Source organism: Rhincodon typus, chromosome 3, assembly GCF_021869965.1.
Source record: "Rhincodon typus isolate 14 chromosome 3, sRhiTyp1.1, whole genome shotgun sequence".
NCBI classification, from domain to species: domain Eukaryota; kingdom Metazoa; phylum Chordata; class Chondrichthyes; order Orectolobiformes; family Rhincodontidae; genus Rhincodon; species Rhincodon typus.
In genome coordinates, this window is record NC_063334.1 from 73,949,221 (window position 1) to 73,972,895 (window position 23,675).

Here is a 23,675-nt window from a genome sequence, read left to right on the forward strand (position 1 = left end):
TTTCGTGGACTTCTTTTCAGTTCTGATGGCCTAAATCTCTTTTTACTTCCAACAATTTCAAAACTTTTTATTAACTCTCCCAGCTTGGAAACTTGACAAACTAAAATCCTTCTGCTGGGGTGAAACTGTTCTCCTAAGTTAAAACCCTGACACTCTGCTAGCATGAAACTTAAATCTAATTCTTCTAAATGGAACTCAAAGCTAACCTATCAGTGGCCTCTGATCATTTGTTTTTCCTGTGTGTCATAAACTCAGCAGCGTAAACATGTTAAAAACCAAAAGAACTGCAGATGCTGTAAATCAGGAACAAAAACAAAGTTGCTGGAAAAGCTCAGCAGGTCTGGCAGCATCTGCGAAGGAGAAAACAGAGTTAATGTTTCGGGTCCGGTGACCCTTCCTCAGAGTGTAAACATGTTATCAATTAATACAAGTAGCTAGTTTACTAAGTCACTTACTAAGACCAATACTTTCTTGGAAATCAGATAATTAAGTCACTTTTCCAAATGACTTTGAATTTTTTTTTTTAACAAGTTACTTTTAGAGAACTGAAACCAAAACCCATATGCCTTAAAATTTCCATTATACTAATACATATTATATACCTTTATTGCGTCCAGGATCAGGTTTTCCCATCTACCGCACACTTTTATAGATTTTGCCATTTCTCTGGTAAACTAAGATCACCCTAACAACTTCATTTGACTGCAACAGTTTTGGCTCTTGAATCAATTTTAACTGTTGGTGAAATCCAGTCTTTGGTCACAGATATCTTTGCTTTAAAGTCAGGCCAGATCATTGCTGAAATGCTTGCAACTAATCAGAAGGCTAATAGAATGTTATGCTTTATTAGAAGGGCAATTGAAAGAAACAGTAGGGAGGTTATGCTTCAGTTTTGTACAGCATTGGTAAAACCACATCTGGAGTAATGCATGCAGTACCGGTCAGGGTACTTACGGAAGATGTTAATATGTTGGCAGCTGTTCAGAGAATGTTTAATAAATTAATATCAGTATTGTACTGCCTTATGAGGAAAGGTTAAACAGGCTAGGCCTGTATCCTCTGGCTTTAGAAGAGTCAGAGGTGACTTAATCAAAACATACAAGACTCTGAGGGGACTCGGTGGATGTCGAAAGGATGTTTCCTCTTCTGACAGAGTCTAGAACTCAGGGGCATAGTTTAAAAATTAAGAGGTCACCCATTTAAGACAAGTATGAGGAAACATTTTTTTCTGAGGGACAAGTGTCTTTGGAATTCTCTTCCTCAAAAAGCTGTGGGCACAGAATCTTTAAAAAATTTAAGGTAGAGATAGATTCTTAATCACCATGGGGATGAAAGATTATCAAGGGAATGCAGGAATATACAGCACAAGTTAAAAATCAGATCAGCCATGAGCTTATTGAATGGCAGAGCAGACTCGAATGACCAAGTGGCCTACTCTTGGTCCTTGTTCGTTAAATACACATTCAGTCGGAAGACAGGCAGCCATTGGATTAATTCCTACTCCCAAGGCTGTGCATGTAACCTAAACTGGTATTTAACGCAGCACTGAAGGGCTACTTCATTATCAGGTATGCTGTCTTTCTGATGAGATGTTAACAAAGGCTATGCCCTTCTCTGAACATAAAACTTTCCTTATCGATATCCCAAACAACTTGTTCTCACCAACATCTGCTCAGCATTTTCAACCCAAAAACAGATCAAGTTCTGATGAAGGATCATTGGACTCAAAATATTGACTCTGCTTTCCGTTTTTGAATAAGAAAGCTTGTGACTGTCCCAAGAACTTATACAAATGTTCAAGGTATCAGGAACTCTTCCTTTCAAGCAATTGTTTTCTGGCAATGCATTGGCATATTTAAACAGTTCATACTTCAGGTTTTTGAGAAGGTTTGTAGCTCGGGTTGTGGAGGAGGTTGTAGACTCGCTTGCCAAGATGGTGTGTTTGGTTGCAGACGTCTTGTTACCCTGCCACCAGAGGCGCACTGACGATGTTACCCAGCAGGGTGATGAAACGTCTGCAACCAAACACACTGGCTTGGCAAGCAAGTGTACAAACTTATACTTCACTTCTTCATAAGTAATCCTGAGATTACTAACCTCAATCTTTAACTTATAATGGGATCACAATCTAGGAATGAGGGATAAGCCACTCAGATCTGAGATGAAGAATTACTTCAGAGTTGTGAACCTGTGGAATTCTCTACCACAAAAAGCTGTCGGGGCCAGTTCACTGGATATATTCAAGAGGAAGCTGGACATGGCCCTTGCAGCTAAGGGGATTGGAAAGAAAGCAGAAGTGAGATGCTGAAATTGCACAATCAGCCATGATCATATTGAACGGTAGTGCAGACTCAAAGGGTCAAATGGCCTTCTCTGGCACCTATTTTCTATGTTAATCTAAACTTATCTCTAAAAGTGTCTCAGAGAGTGGAGTTCTTTTTCTTGAGTCATTGGCTCTTACATAAAGCAATTTTTCTTGGTTACGATTTTCTGGTAGTCAAATAACCATTAATCTATCTATATCCAGGAATCACAAACAACAGATGCTTCTAAGCACCTACAATTTGTGAAATCATATTTTAGCAAGATATTAATAAGTTTGGTGTGCAAACCTTATAAAGAAAGATAAATGCAAAATGCTGCAATTGCTGAAAATCTGAAACAAACAGAATGCTGAAAGCTCTCAGCAGGCTTAGCAGCATCTGTGGACAGAAAAAGAGTTAACATTTTAAGTCTGATATAAATCTTTCTTCAGAGCACAAAAGTCATACCGAACTCAACACACGCTGTCAGACCTGCTCAGTTTCTCCAGCATTCTGCATTTGCTTAAAAAGATCTACATTTCCAAAAGACATCCTTGTTCCTGTACTCGAATCCTCTCACTATGAAGGTCTGTTCCACTGCACACATACATTTTAAGTGACCGGTACAGGAGTACACACAGGTCTCATTGAGCATTCCCCTCTGAATTTACAGCTATTTAAATAATAATCTACCTTCCTATTTTCGCTACCAAAGTGGATAACTTCACATTTATCACATTATACTGCATCTGCCATGCATTAGCCCACTCAGCTTTCCAAATCATGCTGTAACATCTCTACATCCTACTCAGATCACCCTCCCACCCAGCTTTGTGTCATCTGCAAATTTTGAGTTTTATTTAGTTCACTCATCCAAATCATAAAACACTAACATTTTATTACTCTATGAATCTTTGAAGAGTAAGAAAATTGATAAGGGGGAAATACATGACCCATCAATTAATGATTCTTCTTTCATCAAGGTTTGCTCCCACTTTGCTCATTCAAATACTGCACCATAATATTTTCTACAGTGTCTTCCTCAGGTTAGAAAGGAGTAAATGTAAAATTATAATACCACCTATTAGCTAGCGTAAAGTCCTACATGCCACAGCAAAAGTCCTACTGAGATATAACAATTTGAATTTTAACAAGGGAGCAAGAACCAAAGGAGCAGGGTGATAATAAAGCAAGACACTAAAGCAGAGCTGCTCAAAAATGAGAGGCAGACAGAGATAAAACAGCATGAACATACAGCTGCTAGAAATTGAGAGGAGCAGATAGAGATAAAGCAAGGCCTGAGTGTGTAATTATGAGATGTGTCAAGGACTAAAGCTCAATTTCTGAAAAAAAAAATCAAAAGAAAGAAAGAGTGATGCCATGAAACAGCAAGTAAGCAATTGATTGATGAGAATTCCTATTTACAAAGACTTGGGCAGAACGAAGAACAAGCTCTCCAGAAGTTTGAAGAACTAGGCCCTAAAATAATCAGAACCTGAAGGGTAATAATATCTGGGTAACCATATGCCAATTATGATTGGATCAAGCAGATACAAGAATTAAGTGGATGGTTCAAAGACTGGCAAAGGGAATGAAGAGTTTCTGTTCATGAGTCAATAGAAGAAATAGTAGGGAAGATGGGTATTTTCCCATAGGCATTGCTTCCATCCAAACTGGGTTACGATCAGCATTTTGATGAATTGTATCACCAGGACAACAAATTTGGGATTGGAGTGTCCTTACACATGAAAGACAAATTTGACATATTTTCAGAAAGCAGTTAGGAACCCAGAAGACATGTTGGACTTCATTGCCTGGAGGTTAAAATGCATAAATAGAGATACTTTCCTGCAATTGCACAGGGGTTTTGATGAAACTTCATCTGGAGCACGTAATACAGTTTTGGTGTCCACGTAATTAATTGTAATCAACCTGTTTGAATAGGTTATAACACACGAGCAGTGCAGGTGGGATTTGAACTCAGACCTCCTGAACCAGAGGTGGGGCACTACAAGATCCTCAGGCTAACAATAAGTAGATATCCTTATTAAGCATTGAGGGTTGACTAGATTTTCTGGGAAGGCAGTGTGGTCCCACAAAGAGAGATTGTATAGAATAGGTCAATACACTGGATTTAAAAAGAATGAAAGGTGATCAAGTGCAATTTCTATCTCTGCAATATTGCACTCACTGTAACTCGCCTGTAATTGAAATACTCATCCATGCATTTGTTACTTCCAGATTTTAATATTGCAAAGCACACCTGGTTAGCCTCCCAAATTCATCTCTCTAAACTTGGATATCATCCAAAGCTCTGCCTTACGACTCCACAATCATACCAAATTCCGTGCTGTGCTAGTTAATCTATCTTGGATCCCAGTTAAGCAACTGCCTCTATCTTAAAATTCTTGTTCAATCACCCATGATTTTACCCCTCCTTATCTTCCTTCAAATTCGTAATCCTCTAACATACCTCTGCTTAACTAATTCTGCCCTACTGAATACTGAAAATTTGAACTGCTCCACCATTGGTAGTCATGCCTTCAATCACTTTGGCCCTAAGCTCAGAAATTCCCTCATTAAACCTCTGTCTCACTACCTCATTTTCCTCCATTAAGAAACTTATTAAACCATACTTCTTTGGCCATTCTTTTGTCTTCTAATTTACCCTTCATTATGAGGGAGGGTTCCAAATACTGCTCTATTATGCTCTTGTGAAGCACCTTGGGATATTTTGTTATGTTAAAGGTGCTTGATAAATATTGTTGACCTAATTAAAATACAGGGCTCTGAGAGGATTTGAGAAGGTAGCTGCCGAGTGACTGCTTGCCCTATCTGAAGAGTCTAGAAGGAGGAACTGTGAACTCATAAAAGGTGTCAGCTATTTCGAACTGAAAGTGGAATCGCCACTCCGAGGGTTGTGAACCCTGGAAATTCTCTACCCAAAAGGCGGTGGGTGGTCAGTATTTGAATATCTTCAAGGCTGAAATAGGCAAGATTTCATGAACCCACTGTAATAAAGGAATATGGGAGTAGGCAGTGGAGCAGAAATCAAAGATCAGGCATGACTTTAATGATTTCTGCAGTCAGTTCAACTGCCACAGGGCCTACTTGTGCTTCTATTTCTCCTGTTCAGGCACCAAAGGAAAATAACAAACTTTGATTTACTGAGCGCACATATTACATCCAAGTTACCTACATCTTATTTAAAAAAAGCCTTGTAACTTACAAATTAGTTGACCTGGTTTCATTTGTTTCCAACATGCACCACATACGAGACTAACATGACATAACTCTAAGACATCTTTTAAAGTGGTATTTGGGAATGAACTATTTAAAAACATAATAGCGTAAGAAAAAAAAATTACATTATATTCATTTCATGAATCACTCCACTAGATCTAAAATGTTAAGATTTAAATCAACCTCTTTGTTAGCATCACTTAAACACTGGAATCAGTATAACTGATGTATTTTTTTAAAAATACAATTAAACACAGTATTTGCTGATATTTGGCGGAAAAGTAGCACTACATAGTAACTTGGAGTAACTGAAAGAAAGGAAACAGATACACAAGGTGATGTCCTCTTCCTGCATAGAGTTTGTTTTAAAATTTATGTAATTAGTTAATTCCTCATTACTGCATATGTTGCCATCAGGACAACAGCAAATGAGTTATCAATGTATTTGTCATCTGTCAGGTCAATATGATGATAATGGTAAAGTGTGTTCAGATCAATATATTCAATTATATTTTCAAAACAGCTTTACAGTTGTCCCACTTTGGGTCCATTATAGTCTGGGCAAGGAAGTCCCACAGGTCTTCATCAATACAATCTTAAACTATCCTGATGAAATAAAAAGTCACAACTTGAAGTATTAACTGTTTCTCTCACCACAGATGCTGTCAGACCTGATGAGTCCTGCCTGAATTTTGTTCTTTTATTTCAGTTTTTCAGTACCAATGTTTTATTATTGTACAAAAGCAGTATGTTGTCATTCATTCCTTCCCTGACCAAGCTTACGTGGTTCTAAAAGTTAACCTTGTTTAAGGTATTAAACATTGTACAATTTTTAGACGGCTCGTTGGTCTAAGGGTATGATTCTCACTGAGGGTGTTGTACGTTGTTGACATGCGAGAGGTCCTGGGTTCAACTCTCAGACGAGCCCAGGTCTCTTTCATCTTCACTTTAGGCCTGGCTAGCTCAGTCAGTACAGCACCAGACTCTTAATCTCAGGGTCATGGGTTTGAGCCCTATGCTGGGCATCTTATGGGAGGCACAGTGGCTCAGTGGTTGGCACTGCTGCCTCACAGCGCCAGGTACCTGGGTTCGATTCCACCCTCAGGCAACTGTCTGTGTTGAGTTTGCACATTCTCCCCATATCTCCGTGGGTTTGCTCCAGACGCTCCAGTTTCCTCCCACAGTCCAAAGATGTGCACGGTAGGTGGATTGGCTATGCTAAATTGCCCATCGTGTCCAGGGATGTTTGGGTTAGACATGGGAAATACAGGGGAATGATTTTGGGTAGGATGCTCGTTGGAGGGGCGGTGTGGACTTGTTAGGCTGAATGGCCTGTTTCCACACTGTAGGGATTCTATGATATCTATGATGATTTTTTTTAAATTATGCCTTGAATAAATGAACTTCATTCAGGGGTATTTTCTTATCATGACTGACTGATCTTTCATAACTAAGTGGAGAAATTAAGGCAAACAATTAGGCAGCAGACATTATGCAGAAGCTGTGTGTGAATTATGACTTCTCAAAAACTTGCCCAGATACTCTGATAGTCTAGTAGAAATCAAAAGCTCATTGCACTGAAAACTGTGTTCTCACCTAATAGTGCAATCCTTATCTGATGTGACATAAGTCAATACAACTGACCACCTTAAAAGACCTACCAGAGCCTATCAAGTACCTTCAGTGTCACATTTAAAAAATAACTGTAAAACAGTAACATCAAAGAATGGAACAAAAACAGAAGTTACTGAAATGTTCAGCAGGTCTGGCAGCATTGGTGAAGAAAAAAAATCAAGTTCTGAGGAAGGGTTACAGGACCCGAAACATTAACTCTGATTTGTTCTCCACAGATGCCGCCAGACCTGCTGAGCTTTTCCGGCAACTTCTGTTTCTGTTCCTGATTTACAGATCCGCAGTTCTTTCAGTTTTAAATCAAAGAATGGAGATAGCTTTGGGAAGCACAACAAACTTTTATTTTACCCCCAAGTGTTTTACTGCCTTGATCAAGTTCTCACTGTAGTACAACCTTCATATTATTTGCTGATGTGTATTACCTCCAAGGGCGAAAACAAACAGGCAGTTCTTACTAACAAGTAATGTGGCTACGAGAAAGTGGCACAGCAGCACACATTGTAAACACCACTGGTAATTAATGCACAGTACACAAATAACATCACATACTATAATCAAGTCATCTATTTACAGATCTTTCACCCAGTTTTCTTCGGAAACACATGGTCAGGATTTCGTGTGGAAGCTGTAGCTCTGCTGCTGGTCAACTCCAGGTGATTTTAGTTCTAAGGCAATTAATTGTCTGTCATGGATTCTGGTGCTCTGGGATGGCATACCCTATCTCCAACAGCTGCTGGTGATTTATAGAGCTGGAAGCTATCCAGTCTTAACAGCACTGGTAAGGGCACTTTCGGCTGGGACAACAGCAGATTCCAGAGCAGCCACATCAGAAGAGGGGCAGGTTTGGGATGGGGGACAGCTTTCCATGCAGGAAGAGCCCCCCAGACGACACAGCATACCTGAATAAGAGGAGCATGCCCCCCCCCCCCCACCCCACCCAAAGATTCAGAATACATTAGGTTTTATTTTGTACCCCTCTCCCACCCCTCATTGCAGAAGTGCCGATGCCTTTGGTAAAATTGAGAAGCGCAAAATTCCACTCAATATTTTCTATTTTCTAAGCTTGCCCCAGATTGTATTATCAGCGCATGGAACGTACCCGAATTGCATTGTCTTCACCGGTGGTAATGAGAAGTGGTTCTCCATGAACAAATGTTACTCCTGTAACTGCTGTTGTATGGGTTTCCCTCATTTGAGCAATCAGTTTCTTTTCTTCCAAATCCCATAGTCCAATATGACCAACAGGGCTCCCAGCTGCCATCACTGGATAACCATCTTAAAAAATTAAAAGGTGAAATAATATTTTATCCTTGTAAGGATTCTAACAACAATGCACAAAGTAATTTATAAAGGAGTGCAGTACAAAGTACAACTTATAAATTAGACATTATAATAAACAGAAAAAGTGAGCTTTACAAGATCAATGCAAAAGTCCTGCTTTGCAATTTCTCAACAATTGTAAGATGAACGCACTACACTTAATATTTTAAACTATCAGCAGCAAATCGTATAATGATTTAAATTTTACTTCATATGACTAAATAATTCAATTCATTTAATAAAGAGGTATAGAATTAACTGCAAAACCAAAATCATAAAGTCTTACCCTTAAACAATGACAGTATAGCTATAATTCAAAACATATTTAAAGATTCCTAAACCTTCACCTAATATATAATTGATCAGTCTCAGCTTAAACTCCTTTTAAATAACAAATATTGATATAATCAATTACCTGTACGAAATGAGATTGCCGTGATTGGTCCCCAATCTTGTTGGAATTTCATCAACATCTCATCGTATTTCAAATTATGAATAATTATCTGACCAGATAGGAGGCCGACAGCAACTACATCCACAGCTGGTGCCTAAATGGAAAAATAACAGCAGATGAAAACATGGAAATCAAAACCTTTGTACAACAACCATTGTTACTTTACCACTTAAAAAGTAAAATTTTCTAAAAGGACTATAAATGTGCCTGACTCATGATAACAGAACAAATCAAATTCATTTATTACATGATTTTTAAAAAAATTTTGAAAACCATATACCACAAATCTGAGCACTTGTTTTGAGAGCCACAAATCAATGGCCTAGATTATAGAGTTATGCTCCTCAAGTACTAAAACAGTTGCAGATGAAGTGCCAGTATGTTAGTAGGGAGTACTTTTCTTTTAGGTGTAAGCTTTCTTTATTCTTTACTCTGAAAACTTATCCAAATGAAAGTCATTTCTTAAATTACGCATTAAATCAAGGAACTAAAAAGGTTACTACTGCTGAAAATATGCAGCATTCTGTTGAAGCTGGTCGTCTCACTCTTAGCAGGACCGATAAGACAATGCCAAATTTCAAAGGGGGCAGCAATTTATACGGCAGCAGTTCAAGAAGGCAGCTCACCACCACCTTCTCAAGGGCAATTATTGATGAGCAACAAGTGCAATCTATTTGTTGTACATAGACTCACAATATCATCAGGGAAGTTGTTCCAGGATTTTAGCCCATGTTGAAGGAACAGTCACACATTTCCAAATCAGGATGCTGAGTGGCTTGGGGGTAGAACTTGCAGGTGGTGACGTTCCCATGTATATGCCACCCGTGCCTTTCTGGATGGCAGTGGTTTTGGAAGATGCTAAGGAGCCTTGGTAACTATGTGCAGCGCATACTGTAGCTGGAACACACTGCAGCTACTGTTTGTCAGTGGTGGAGCAGTGTTTGTGTGAATATGGCATCACGCTCGAGTGTTGTTAGGGCTTCACTCAATCAGACAAGTGGAGAGTATTCCATCACACTCCTGCCTTATGCCTTAGCAAAGGTGGACACGCTATTGGGATGCAGGAGGACAGTTACTCACTGTAGGATTCCTAGCATCTGCACTGCTCATGCAGCCAAAGCATTTAAACGGCTAGTTCAATTTCTCAAGAATACGGGATTTATATAGCTTCACTACCTGAAAGGGTTCGGAAAGCAGGTTCAATAGTACCTTTCACACAAATCGTGTTTGAAGAACTCAGGCAAGTTAGTCAAAGATATTACAAGCAAATTTGAGAATGGAGGTCCTATGATGCAGTATATCTGGATCTCCATAAAGCATTAATAAGGTGCCACGCAAAAGACTAATACACAAGCTAAGATCACATGAAGTTAGGGGTAATTTATTAGCTTGGATAGAGGATTGACTAACCATCAGAAAGCAGAAAGTCAGGATAAATGCATCTTTTTATGGCTGGCAAGATATAACTAGTGGGGTGCCATATGGTTTGATCCTCAGACCCCAACTATTTACAGTCTGTATTAACAACTTGGATACAGGGATAGAAAGTACTATAGTCAAATTTGCAGATGGCACTAATACAGGTCAGAAAATAAGTTGCAATGAAGATTTAAGAAAGTTGCAAATGAATATGAATAGGTTAGGTGTAAGCCAAAGTTTGGCAGATGGATTTTAACGTGGATAAGTTTGAGGTTATCCATTTTGATCACAAGAATAGAAAGGCAACTTATTTTCTAAATGGAGAGAATTTCAGAGTGCTTGATGAAGTGGGATTTGGGCGGCCTCGGGCAGGAATCTCAGAAAACTAGTACGCAGGTACAGCAGGTAATAAGGAAGGCAAATGGAATTTTGGCACATATAGAATCATAAAATCCCTACTGTGTGGAAGTAGGCCATTTGACCCATCGAGTCCACTGACCCTTCAGAGAGCTGCCCACCCAGACCTACCCCACTAGCCAATCCCTGTAACCCTGCAATTCCCATGGTTAATCCACATAACCTGCACAACCGTGGACACTATGGGCAATCTACCACGGCCAAACCACCTAACAGAGTGTGATGGATGAAATAACCTCAGAGAAGCCGGTATTCTGTCACCAAGTCACCCCTTACTGACATGTGTAGAGTCCTTGACAGTGATCTAGCTCCCTCAGAGGGCAGCTCAGATTGAACAGGATGACTGACACTCCCATTCTTATCTGTCAGCCAGGGTTCCCTGATTGGACCAGATTGACAGCTCCAGTCAGGGAACTCATATTCTACGAGGACCACCTGACTGACCTTGTTACAGTGGATACCAAGACGCTGAGTAAATTTGAGGAGATGCAGATTTTTAATTAGCAACAGGTTGAGGGGTTATGGAAAGTGGAGTTGACACCAAAATGAGATCAGCCATAATCATATTAAATGGCACAGTAGGCTCATGGGATTGAATTGCTGACTCCTGCCCCTAGTTCTTATGTTTCTTTCAAAATGAAACTGATTTAATACATGAAAGGAAAAAATATGTGGTGTTAGAAGATTTGTCCAAGCTTGGTCTAATTGAAATAGCTATTCAAAGAGTTAAAGGAGACTTAATAGCTAAATTTCCTCTGTTTCTATAGCATTTTTTAGAAAATAAGAAACAAATCATTCACTTGTATGCTAATTGGCATTTATACAGATGCTCACTTTCGTGAAAAAAAAAACTAGAAAATTGACAGCATCATGCTTTCAACACAAGCTATAATATTTAAAACAACAGGCAGCACATTACAAAACACTGCACTGACCTGTTGAAGCGCTGATACTCCTGAGCCCCAACCTTGAAACGTATACAAAAGTTTGCTAGAGTAGGATCAAAAGGAAAGTTAATCACATTAAAGCACTATTGTTCAGTAAAGGAAATCCCTCCTTTACATTTGTGAGCTGTAACCAGCTCAAATCAAATATATTATTAATAGTTCCCATATGAATTGTCACCCATCTCTTCTATTTAATGAATATGACAGAATAATTCCACATAAAATCTCCTGTAATAGAGGGAGGTAAATCAAAAACATTTCTAGAAAAGAGGTCAATTTCAACTGAATACTCCAAGTTATCCCAAGCTATTTGCAAAGTCTAAGAATAGTCATGTTCTTTGAAAAATGTTGCATTCGCAGAAGTAAAGAAAAACCAGAGTAAAGTTCATTCAGTCAGATGTAATTTTATAACATTTCAGACATATGGCTTACTTTTCTTCGAAAAGACTGCCCTACATAAAACTAATACAAAGACTCACTGAATGGGTTACATGACAGGAAATATTTTCATAAATATTATCTGCATCTTCTCTAGAGCCTTCAAATTCTTGTCAAAGTGCAGTGTCCAAAATTGAAAACAGTTTTTTACAGTTGTGGCCCAAAGAATTTTATATGAACATTATAACTTCCTGCATTTAACTCCATGCCTTTATGTATAAGGGCCAGGATCTCATGTTTACTCACAAAGTTTTAAACAGAATGAAAGGATAGTGGTTGATTATTTTGAACAACCACAGGGTGTTGATTACTGTCAATTGTAATCATCACCTGTCCCCAAACATGCAATCTCTCTCAAGGAAATGACACTCAGAATCACCATAGAATCCCTTAGTGTGGAAGCAGGCTATTCAGCCACACCAACCCTCCGAAAAGCATCCCAATCAGACCCAACCCTCTACTCTATACCCTTGCACTTCCCATGGCTAATCTACTTAGCCTGTACATCCCCGAACACAATGGGCAATTTACCATGGCCAATCCACCTAACTTGCAAATCTTTGAACTGTGGAAGGAAACCAGAGCACATGGAGGAAACCCACGCAGGTATGGTGAAAATGTGGAAACTCGACACAAACAGTTGCCCAAGGCTGGAATCGAACCTGGGTCCCTTACCACAGCCACCAGACCACCCTGCTTTGCCAACTGAAGAAGTGATATAAAATACTGTCAGCTTTATGCTCAGGTCCTATCACATCAAAACAGGGATAGAAAACTAACAAAAGCAGTAAGAGATACACAGCTCAAGATTTCCCTTCTGTTTGAAAAATAGACTACATGTTCCATCTTTCGTAAATGATGTAGCACATAATGCCCACGAAATTGGGCTGCAGTTTTACAAATAATGAACTATCATGCACATTAAAGTTGCCAAACTCCACAAAGAGTAACCAGCATAAGACAGCTGAAGACAACACAATAAAACGCAAATCCCATGCACAAGCAATACAGAATTGCACCATGTGTTAAATAAAACACTGTCAAAAACTGGAGCTACGGCATGATTCTTTTGACAGTGAAATCCCAATCACACCCCCTTGATCAATAATAAAAGGTAAAATGTTTGGATTAAACCTAGTTTTTGATCTTAAACTGTTTTTTATTTTAATTGAATTTTATGAAGCAAAATCCTTAATACTTAAATTATTTTAAAGAAACTATTAATGTTGAACTGACTTGGACTTGATATTCCATAGCTGAAGACTCCCTTGTTGGCTGCCAAGTAGAATTTTGTTGATATAGGTACTTGGATGCAAAAGGGCAGAAATTGCAAACGTGATTTTGTCAAAATTCAATTGAAGATATTCCTCTGTAAATAAATAATCAAATATTAGGCAAAAGCAACAAATACTTACTAAGCAAATATTCCCGTCATCAATTAATGGTATTTTTTACAAAGGCAAGTGCACCTTAAAGAGTATAGCGGTACTTGCATTTTCTTGCCAAGCCTATCACATTGGATCCAGAACTGAAGCTACCATTATATCATAAAACTTGTCAATTTCTTTTTAAAACATCTTTTACATTTGTATTATACTTTTCTGCATGATAATAGCTACACATATTATCAGAGTATTTTTACAGAATTTTAATGTATGAACGTATCAGGGACAGGAATGGTTGTTGGAAGTGCCGGGATTTCGATGCTTTAAAAGAAATAGGGAGGGTGGTAAAAAGAGGTGGGGGAGTGGCTTTGCTAGTCAGGGCCAGTATAGCAGCTATTGAAAGGCAGTTCGAGAATGATATATCTAGAGTCAGTTTGCGTTGAGGTCAGGAACAAGAAAGGAGCAGTCACTTTGTTGGGTTTTTTTTTTAAAAAACAGGCCCCCTAATAGTTGCAGAGTAGTAGAGGAGCAGATTGGGAGGCGGATACTGGAAAGGTGCAGAAGTCACAGGGTTGTAGTCATGGGTGACTTCAACTTTCCAAATATTGATTGGAAATTTTTTAGTTGTAATAGTTTAGATGGAGCGGATTTTGTCCATGCATTCAGGAAGTATTCCTAACACAGTATGTAGATAGACCAACACGAGGAGAGGCCACTTTGGATTTGGTGCTTGGCAATGAACCGGGCCAAGTGTTCGACCTGTTGGTAGGAGAGCATTTTGGCGGTAGCGATCATAACTCGTTACTCTTACAACAGACACGGAAAAGGATAGGTACGTACAGCAGGGTAAGGTTTATAATTGGGGGAAGGGTAATTATAATTCTGTTAGGCAAGAACTCGGTAAAATAAAATGGGAAGAGATGCTGTCAGGGAAGAGCACTGTTGAAACGTGGAGATTGTTTAAGGAATGCATACTGCGTGTGATCGATATGTTTGTCCCGAGCAGGCAGGGAAGATGCGGTCGAGTGAGGGAGCCTTGGTTCTCGAGAGAGGTCAAACGACTAGTTAGGAGGAAGAAGAAGGATGCTTATACAAGGTTTAGGAAACAAGGATCAGAAAAGGCTCAAGAGGGATACAAGTTAGCCAGGAAGGAGCTGAAGAAAGGGCTTAGGAGAGCTATTAGGGGCATGAAAAAACCTTGGCAGATAGGATCAAGGAAAACTCCAAGGCTTTTTACACGTACGTGAGGAATAAGAGAATAACCAGAGAAAGGGTAGGGCCGATCAAGGACTGTAAAGGGGATTGTGCACGAAGCCTAAAGAGATAGGAAAGGTCCTTGATGAATACTTTTCTTCGGTATTCAAGGGACCTCGTTGTAGGGGAGGACAGTGTGAAACAGGCTGGTAGGCTAGACGAGGTCGATGTTAGTAAGGAAGATGTACTAGGAATTTTGAGGAACTTGAAGATAGATAAGTCCTCCAGGCCTGATAGGAATTATCCAAGGATTCTATGGGAAGCAAGGGAAGAGATCACAGGGCTTTTGGCGATGATTTTTTCGTCCTCACTGTCCACAGGTATAGTGCCGGAAGATTGGAGAGTGGCAAACATCATTCCCTTGTTCAAAAAAAGGGAATAGGGATAACCCCGGAAATTACAGGCCACTTAGTCATACTTCAGTGGTGGGGAAATTATTGGAAAGGGCTCTGAGAGATAGGATTTATGATTACTTGGAAAGGCACAGTTTGATTCGTGATAGTCGGCATGGATTTGTGAGGGGTAGATCATGCCTCACAAACCTTATTGAATTCTTTGAAGGGGTGACCAAACACGTGGATGAAGGTAGAGCAGTGGATGTGGTATACATGCATTTAAATAAGGCGTTTGATAAGGTGCCCCACGGTAGGCTCATGCAGAAAGTAAGGAGGCATGGGATAAGGGGAAAATGTGGCAGATTGGATTCAGAATTGGCTGATCCTTAGAAGTCAAAGGGTGGTAGTGGATGGAAAATATTCAACATGGTGCTCAGTTACGAGTGATGTACCACAAGGATCTGTTCTGGGTCCTCTTCTATTTGTGATTTTTGCAAATGATTTGGATGTAGGAGTGGAAGGATGGATTAGTACGTTCGCAGACGATACGAAGGTGGGTCGAGTTATGGATAGTGTGGAGGGCTGTTCTAGGTTACAAAGGGGCATTGACAGGATGCAGAGCTGGGCTGAGAAGTGGCAGATGGAGTTTAACCCTGAATAGTGTGAGGTGATTCATTTTGGAAGGACAAACTTGAAAGCAGAATACAGGGTTAACGGAAAGATTCTTGGAAGTGTGGAGGAGCAGAGGGATCTTGGGGTTCATGTGCACAGTTCCCTGAAAGCTGCCACCCAGGTGGATAGAGTTGTTAAAGCGTATGGTGTGTTAGCTTTCATTAATACAGGGATTGAGTTCAAGAGCCGTGAAGTTATGCTCCAGCTATACAAAACCCTGGTTCAGCCACATCTGGAGTATTGTGTCCCGTTCTGGTCGCCTCATTACAGGAAAGATGTGGAAGCGTTGGAAAAGGTGCAGAGGAGATTTACCAGGATGTTGCCTGGAATGGAGGGAAGGTCTTACGAGGAAAGGTTGAGAGAGCTAGGGCAATTCTCTTTAGAATGACGAAGGATGAGAGGTGACTTGATAGAGGTGTACAAAATGATCAGAGGTATAGACAGAGTGGACAGCCAGAGACTTTTTCCGAGGGTGGAGATAGCTATTACATGGGGGCATAGTTTTAAAGTGAGTGGAGGTAGATTATAGGAAGACGTCAGAGGTAGGTTCTTTACTCAGAGTGGTAGGGACATGGAATGCATTGCCAGAGAGGGTAGTGGAGTCGGCCTCATTAGGGACATTTAAGCGTCTATTAGACAGGCATATGGATGATAGTATAAGGTAGGGGTGGAGGTTAAATAGGCCTTAGGTTTAGGGCAAAAATTCGGCACAACATCGTGGGCCGAAGGGCCTGTACTGTTCTATGTTCTATGAAATACTTCAAGGTGACACTTACACAATGAAGTCCATATCACCCCAAGCTCAAAAGCACCACATTCAACAACATTGAATCTTACATATCAGAAAAAGTATCAGGATCAAACATCCATTGAGCTTAGTTAGAGACAAAAAAAAACCTGCAGATGCTGGAATGCAAGGTAGACAAAACAGGAGGGTGGAAGAACACAGCAAGACAGGTAGCATCTGGAGGAAAGGAGAAGTCAATGTTTCAGGTATTATCCTTCTTCAAGCTGCCTGGCCTGCTGTGTTCTTCCAGCCTCCTGACATGTATTGAGCTAAATCTAAATATACACAAATTTATACAATGATTACTGATGCAGCTGAAGGGTACTACAATTATTGCCAGAGTCCTGGGGTACAGACAAATCAGCTAATGCTCCTGCTTCCAACTGTTATACACTTGGGTTTGAGTATAATACTCCATGGAAGAATTAAGTTCTATATGTCCAGACATAGTTTGAACAAAGGAACAGAGGGCATTGTTGCTAAATTTGCATATGACACAAAGAAAGGTGACAGGACAGGTAATGTTGAAGAAGCGGGGAAGACACAGGACTTAGACAGGATAGGAGAGTACGCAAAGAAATGGTAAATGGAATACAATATGAGAAAGTGAGAGTTATACACTTTGGTGGGGAGAAGGCGCATCACCAATTTCAGGCGTACAAGGTTAAGAACCAAAAAGCATTGAAAACAAACTAATAGTGTAAATCTTAATGATGCATGGTATGTTATCTTTTATTCAGGTTAAATTGATAATCTCAATACTTTCAAATTATATTCCTTATAATGTATTGTATTCCTTATAATGTATTCCTTATATTGTTTGAAGAGACTAAATTGTAGTTGTACAGGAGCAAACATTACATCATCTTATAAACTTACCCTCTGATTGCACATCCCAAACTATGAGCTTGTTATCACGATCCACTGAAATCACATGATCACCAAATGGCAACAGGAGGTGGACCTCTGAATTATGTCCTTTATACGAGTGCACAATCTAAAATTAAGGATAAAACATGGTTGGTTAGAGAAAACAAATACTGCTGATAAACTGAAAAAAAGCATTGTACTAACAAGTTAAATGAATGAATTACAATGAAAGAATACACTGAAGAATCAACGGGAAATTTAGTATATACACATATCAGAACAAAAGGAGATCACTTAGCGCCAAGAGCCTGTCCTGCTATTCATTTCTGACAGACCTGAAAACTTGCTTTTTTTTTTAAAAAAAAAATTTGCACCCTAATTCAAGACTCCTGAACCATCAGAAATATGCATATGTAGAGAAAAAACCACCGATCTAATCACCTGTTAACTTTGTACATTCCAGTTTACATAATCTGGAATCCAAGAAGAGATTATGTAAATTGCCAAATTGCGCACTTATTTACTGACAGAATATAAACTTTATTTACCAAATATTAAAAAACAACTTTGGCATTAGTTGAAAATTTAAGATTCATTGGATGAATTTAGTTCTCTATTTCCTCTCTTTCCATACTGCCATACAAAAAAGAAACAGAATTTGGGAAAACGTTATGGATAGAGGTCTGATAAAAATGGTCCTATCTCTAGTTGCTCCTTGATGTTCACACAGAACAAAGTATCACAGGTACTACAAATGTGAAGTAAAAACAGCAAATGTTGGAACTACTCTGGTCTGACAGTATCTGGCCAAGAAAAGGAGATACTATTTTCGGATGGATAACTATTCAACTGAAATGGAAAAAGACAGAGCCATGACAAATTTTAAGCGAGTACAGACACAGGAGTTGTGGACAGTACTGGAGTATTCTGGGTGGAGGATTTCAACGTCCATCAAAGGTAACTCAACAGCACCACAACTGACACAGCTGGTCAAGTCCTAAAGGACATTATTGATAAATTAGGTCTGCAGCAGGTGGTGAGGAAACTAACAAGATTAGCAAATCTACTTGGCCTCATTCTCACCAATCTGCCGTAGATGCACTCATTGACAACAGCAAAGGCAGGAGTGACCAATGGAAAGACCTTGTGGAGAAGACATCCTGTCTTCAGATTGTGCACACCCTCCTTTGTACTGTGTGGTACTACCACTGTTTTAAACAAGACAGACTTCATACAGATCCAACAACTCATAACTGGGAATTCCTGAGGCACTGTCAGTCATCATCAGCAGCAGAATGGCCAATTACTGTTGGACCAGACTAATTCCAACATTTGCTGCTTTTATTTCTCATTTGTAGCGTGTGTGCTCAAAAACAAATGAGCAAATATCAAGAAGCAACCTGAAGCAAGACCATTTTTACTAGACCTGTATCCGTAACATGTTTTCCCAAGTTATATCCATTTAATTTTTCCGTATGGCAATACTGAAAGTGAGAAAATGGATACAGGTATTTCTGCCATAACTAGTGTTTCGTTAACGCGAATTGACTGTAACGTGATTGATGAATAGTGAACGCTGTTTGGATAATGTGAACTTTCTACTGTACAGTATAGCAATTTTCTACAGCGATTTCCCTATAATGCGATTTCTATAGCATGATTTTCTTTAGCATGAGGTCGCACAAGAACACAACTATCACATTACAGGAGAAATACCCGTATTGATTTTTCATCCACTGAATCTTAAAATTTCAACTGATGCCAAAATATACATTTTTAATACAATCTGTAACCTCAGTCTACACATCCCCACTATCATGACCATCAGTTCAATCCTGGCTCACTGAAGAGTGCAAGAGTGCATGTTGAGAGCAGCAAAAGTTTCAAAAAGTGACGTGTTAACCAGGTGAAACTACAACACAGAACTACTTGCATGACAAACAACAGACATAGCATGCAACAGAAACAGCGAAGCAATCCCACTACAAACAGATCAAAAACTAAACTACAGTTCTGTCACAATATCATGAATAGTTATGGACAATTAGAAGTTCCACAAACATCCCCCTTCTCTGCAATGAGAGAACCCAGAATAGCGAAAGAGGTAAATTTGAAACATTTGTATCTATCATCAGATTGAAGTGTCAAGTGAATAATCCATCTAGGTCCCCTCCTGAGGTCCCCTATTTCACAGATGTCAGTCTTCAAACAATTTGATTCACTTGCGTAATATCAAGAAAAGGTAGAAGACACCAAGTATGTAATGGCTGCAGAACTTGACAACATTCTGGAAAAAGAGCTAAAGACTCATACTCCAGTACTGTCCATAACCCTAGGCCACCTGTTTCAGTACTGTTACAACACCTAGCATTAAAAACTGCCCAGGTATGTCCTGTGCACATAGATCCAACCTGACCAATTAGCGTTCCATTAGTCACTCCTGATTATCAGCAAACGACGTGAGGGGGACTTTGACAGTGCTATCAAGGGGTACGTGCAAAGGAATAATCTGCTCACAAACACTCAGCTACTGATATCGCCCTTGGTCCAAACATGAGCGAAAGAGTTGAATTTCAGGGTTGTGGTGGGAGTGACTGTCCTTAACAACATATGGCATAAGGAACCCTAGCAAAACTGGAGTCAATGGAAATCCAGGGGAAAATTTCCCACTGTTTGAAGGCAAACCTAGCACAAAGTTTAGTTGTTGCAGCTCAATCATCTCCACACCAGGACTTCACTGCTAGAGTTGCTCAGGATTGTGTCGTTGACCCAACCAACTTAGGCAACTTCATCAATGAACTTCCCTCCATCATATGGTAATAAGTGGAGTTGTTTGCTGATGACTGTACAATATTCAGCACTATTCGCTACTTCTCAGATACTGAAATAATCTCTGTCCATACTTTGTGACTTATGAACATTATCCAGGTTTGGGTTGACAAGTGCCAAGTAACATTCACACAAGTGTGGGTAACGAGAGCGATTCTAACCCTCACCACATGACACTGAATTGCATCACCACCACTGAATCCCCCACTGTCAACATCCTGGGAGTTACAGCCAACCAGAACCTGAACTGAACCAGCCATATAAATATTGAGGTCATAAGAAGCCCAAGGCTCGGAATTTTGCAACAGGTAATAATTTTGCCCTTCCTCTATCGACAAGCTACAAGTTCAGGGTGCGATGAAATACTTTCCATTATTTGGATGAGTGCAACTTCAAAAACATTCAAAAAGCTTAACACCAGCCAGAACAAAGCAGCCCACTTGATTAGCTCCCCATCCAATCATTCCATTCACCTCCAATGCACAATGGCAGCAGCGTATACCATCTACAAGACACGCTACAGTAACTCACCAAAACTCTTCTGATAGCACCTTCCAAACCAGCTAACTCTACCACCCAGAAGGACAAGAGCTGCAGGTTTCTGAATGGGGCAGCACGGTGGCTCAGTGGTTAGCACTGCTGCCTCACAGCACCAGGACCAGGGTTCGATTCCACCTTCGGATGACTGTCTGTGTGGAGTTTGCACATTCTCCCCGTATCCTCCCTGTATCTGTGTGGGTTTCCTCCCACAGTCCAAAGATGTGCAGGCTAGGTGGACTGGCCATGCTAAATTGCCCATATTGTTCAGGGATATGAAGATTTGGTGAATTATAGGGATGGGTCCGGGTTGAATGCTCTGAGGGTTGGTGTGGAGTTGTTGGGCCGAAGGGCCTGCTTCCACACTGTTGGGATTCTATGAATAGGAATTTAATATTTATAGTTCCCCCATTCCTCACACTCTTATCCAAGGAAAATTGAAAATTTAGGGTAACTGCCTCTATCTCCCACCTATCTTTGCACATCTAACTAGATTGCATTCCTGTACCAGGTGACTTTTTAAACTCTGAAGTTTGCCATCGAATTTGAGTATCTCTGTTCTATCTACTTATATCCTTTATCACTGAAGATATTTAAATTGCAAGAATAACACCACGTGCACATAGTTAGAAAAAAAACAAGTAAATTAGGAAGTTAATTTTGAAGTTAAAAAGTCTCAAAAAAAATACTCAACAACTTTGATACTCTCAGTGAGTGAGCAAAAACAAACTCACCTCTTTGTTTCTAGCAAATGCTTTGACGGAGTTGCCATGAGCTGCAAACACAAGCATTCGGTCTGCTGCCAGACAAGTGATGTCTTCAGGAAGTGCATTACCTACAGGGATAGCTTACAATATTAAAACTGGAAATCCATCAGAATTGATTTTTCTTCAATTTAGGTGGTTTATTTTGTTACATGTGGCAATGCCAAACTTTCTTAGAGAAAACAGTTCAATATTACTATATAATATATTATATATTATGTATTTAAAAATCATACAATTTCTACAAATAATATTTCCTAAACACAAATACAGATTGAGAAAAACAAACCATCAAAACAATAGCCTGTATTTTTATAGCATCTACACAAAAATAAACATTTCATAATGCTTTGCAAGGTGATGGATAGGTAAACAGAGCAGGGGTAGGAGGAGCAGTTGTTAGAGACTAAAAGCATGATCAAAAAAATCTTAAGATGGCTTCTGTTGTGGAGTGGAGAAGACATTAAGGAAGGAGTTTCAGAGTTTGGCACATAGTGGTTGAAGAGGGTTAAATAATTTATATTGAAACTTATTTTTCTACTATCAAATGCAAGTTTATCAAAAACCAAAACAAATACACGGTTACTCAATTGATCCCAAATAATTTGTTCTCACAATGCATTGTTGCATTTTTATCCTCCCATAATTTTAAATGCTGCTCATCTGAAATATTTGCTAATTTTGCTGAAAGGTTCATATCCAGAACATGGTAATTTATTCTTTTCATCAATGCTGCCTGACCTGCTGGCATTGCCAGCACCTTCTACTTTTATATCAAGCTTTGACTGAAATGAAGTTCCTATCATCTGACAGAATCCAAACATCAACAGATTGAAAGTCCTTACATTTCTAATGCTATTATGCAGCTGTTGGAGATCTCAATGTCAAAATGACTGTCATTTGCAATACTTTGCACTCTTGGGTAAACTGCCACCCGACAAAGGTTTATGCCCTTTCAAACTAGAATATCTTTCCACAGGGAATGTGAAGAGGTGACGGTTACTCGTAAGGTTCCAGTGTCATCTGTACAGTCACCAAATATACCATCTCTATGAAAATAATAAGTTTACCAAAAGATGACTCAACTTTGAAACACTTTTCCTTGTGATAAGACGAAAGCACAACTGATTCCTCTCTGAAATACCAGGGAAGGTTCTATCTAGATTGTAGTAATTGAACTGGTATGTAATATCTAATCGGGATGCACGTGTCTCACTTAGCCTATCATGAAATGATTGTCTTCAAAAACTGAAGTACCGAAGGGATTCCACAACTGGACACACTGATTAACAAAGTGAAAAACAGCTGACACTTGATTCTTTTAGGGAAAGGTATGATAAATGCCTCAAGCACAATAATTAAAATGGAGAAAGTGTTCAGAGAAAAAAAAAGACAAAAACTTACAGCCGACACTGAAAAGAATAAAGGTAAAATCGCAGGGCAGCACAGTGACTCAGTGGTTAGCTAGGCTGCCTCACAGCGCCAGAGACCCAGGTTGAATTCCAGCCTCATGCAACTGTCTGTGTGGAGTTCACACATTCTCCCCGTACCTGCGTGAGTTTCCGCCAGGTTCCCTGGTTTCCTCCCACAGTCCAAAGATGTGCAGGTTAGGTGGATTGGCCATTCCAAATTGCCCATAGTATGCTGGCTAGGTGGATTAGTCATGGGAAATATAGGGTTACAGGGATGGGGTGGGACTAGGTGGGACAATATTCGGAGGGTGGGTGTGGACTCAATGGGCTGAATGGCCCGCTTCCACATGCTAGGGATTTTATGCTTTAGAGAGTGATTTTAATGGCTTTATTCACAACATAGTCCCAGAGGACCCAAGGCTGCTCTCTTATCAGACAGGGGGTCACCGCATCTCAGGAGAAAAGGCAAGACCTTCACTGAGACCTCTGTGGTGCTCGAATTGAACCTGCGCTATTTGAATCACTCTGCATCACAAACCAGTCATCCAATCAACTATGCTAACCAACCCCCAATGAAAAGAACTGGTACCTTTCCAGTTACAGTTCCCTAATGAGCTATTGGAGATACATGTATAAACAGCAACTATGAGAGGAGGG

The 23,675-nt window shown here is 39.7% G+C and overlaps 1 protein-coding gene across 1 annotated transcript in view; it reads right to left on the reverse strand.

Moving 5' to 3' along the window:
• wdr36 (WD repeat domain 36) overlaps positions 1-23,675 on the reverse strand; it is a 165,001-nt gene that overhangs the window by 52,705 nt on the left and 88,621 nt on the right. The window contains exons 6-11 of the mRNA XM_048593664.1: positions 21,577-21,677; positions 17,486-17,603; positions 13,410-13,542; positions 11,724-11,778; positions 8,914-9,046; positions 8,278-8,453 (exon numbers count right to left, since the gene is read on the reverse strand). Of these exons, the coding sequence (XP_048449621.1) occupies positions 8,278-8,453; positions 8,914-9,046; positions 11,724-11,778; positions 13,410-13,542; positions 17,486-17,603; positions 21,577-21,677 (716 nt within the window). The remainder of the gene's footprint in view (positions 1-8,277; positions 8,454-8,913; positions 9,047-11,723; positions 11,779-13,409; positions 13,543-17,485; positions 17,604-21,576; positions 21,678-23,675) is intronic.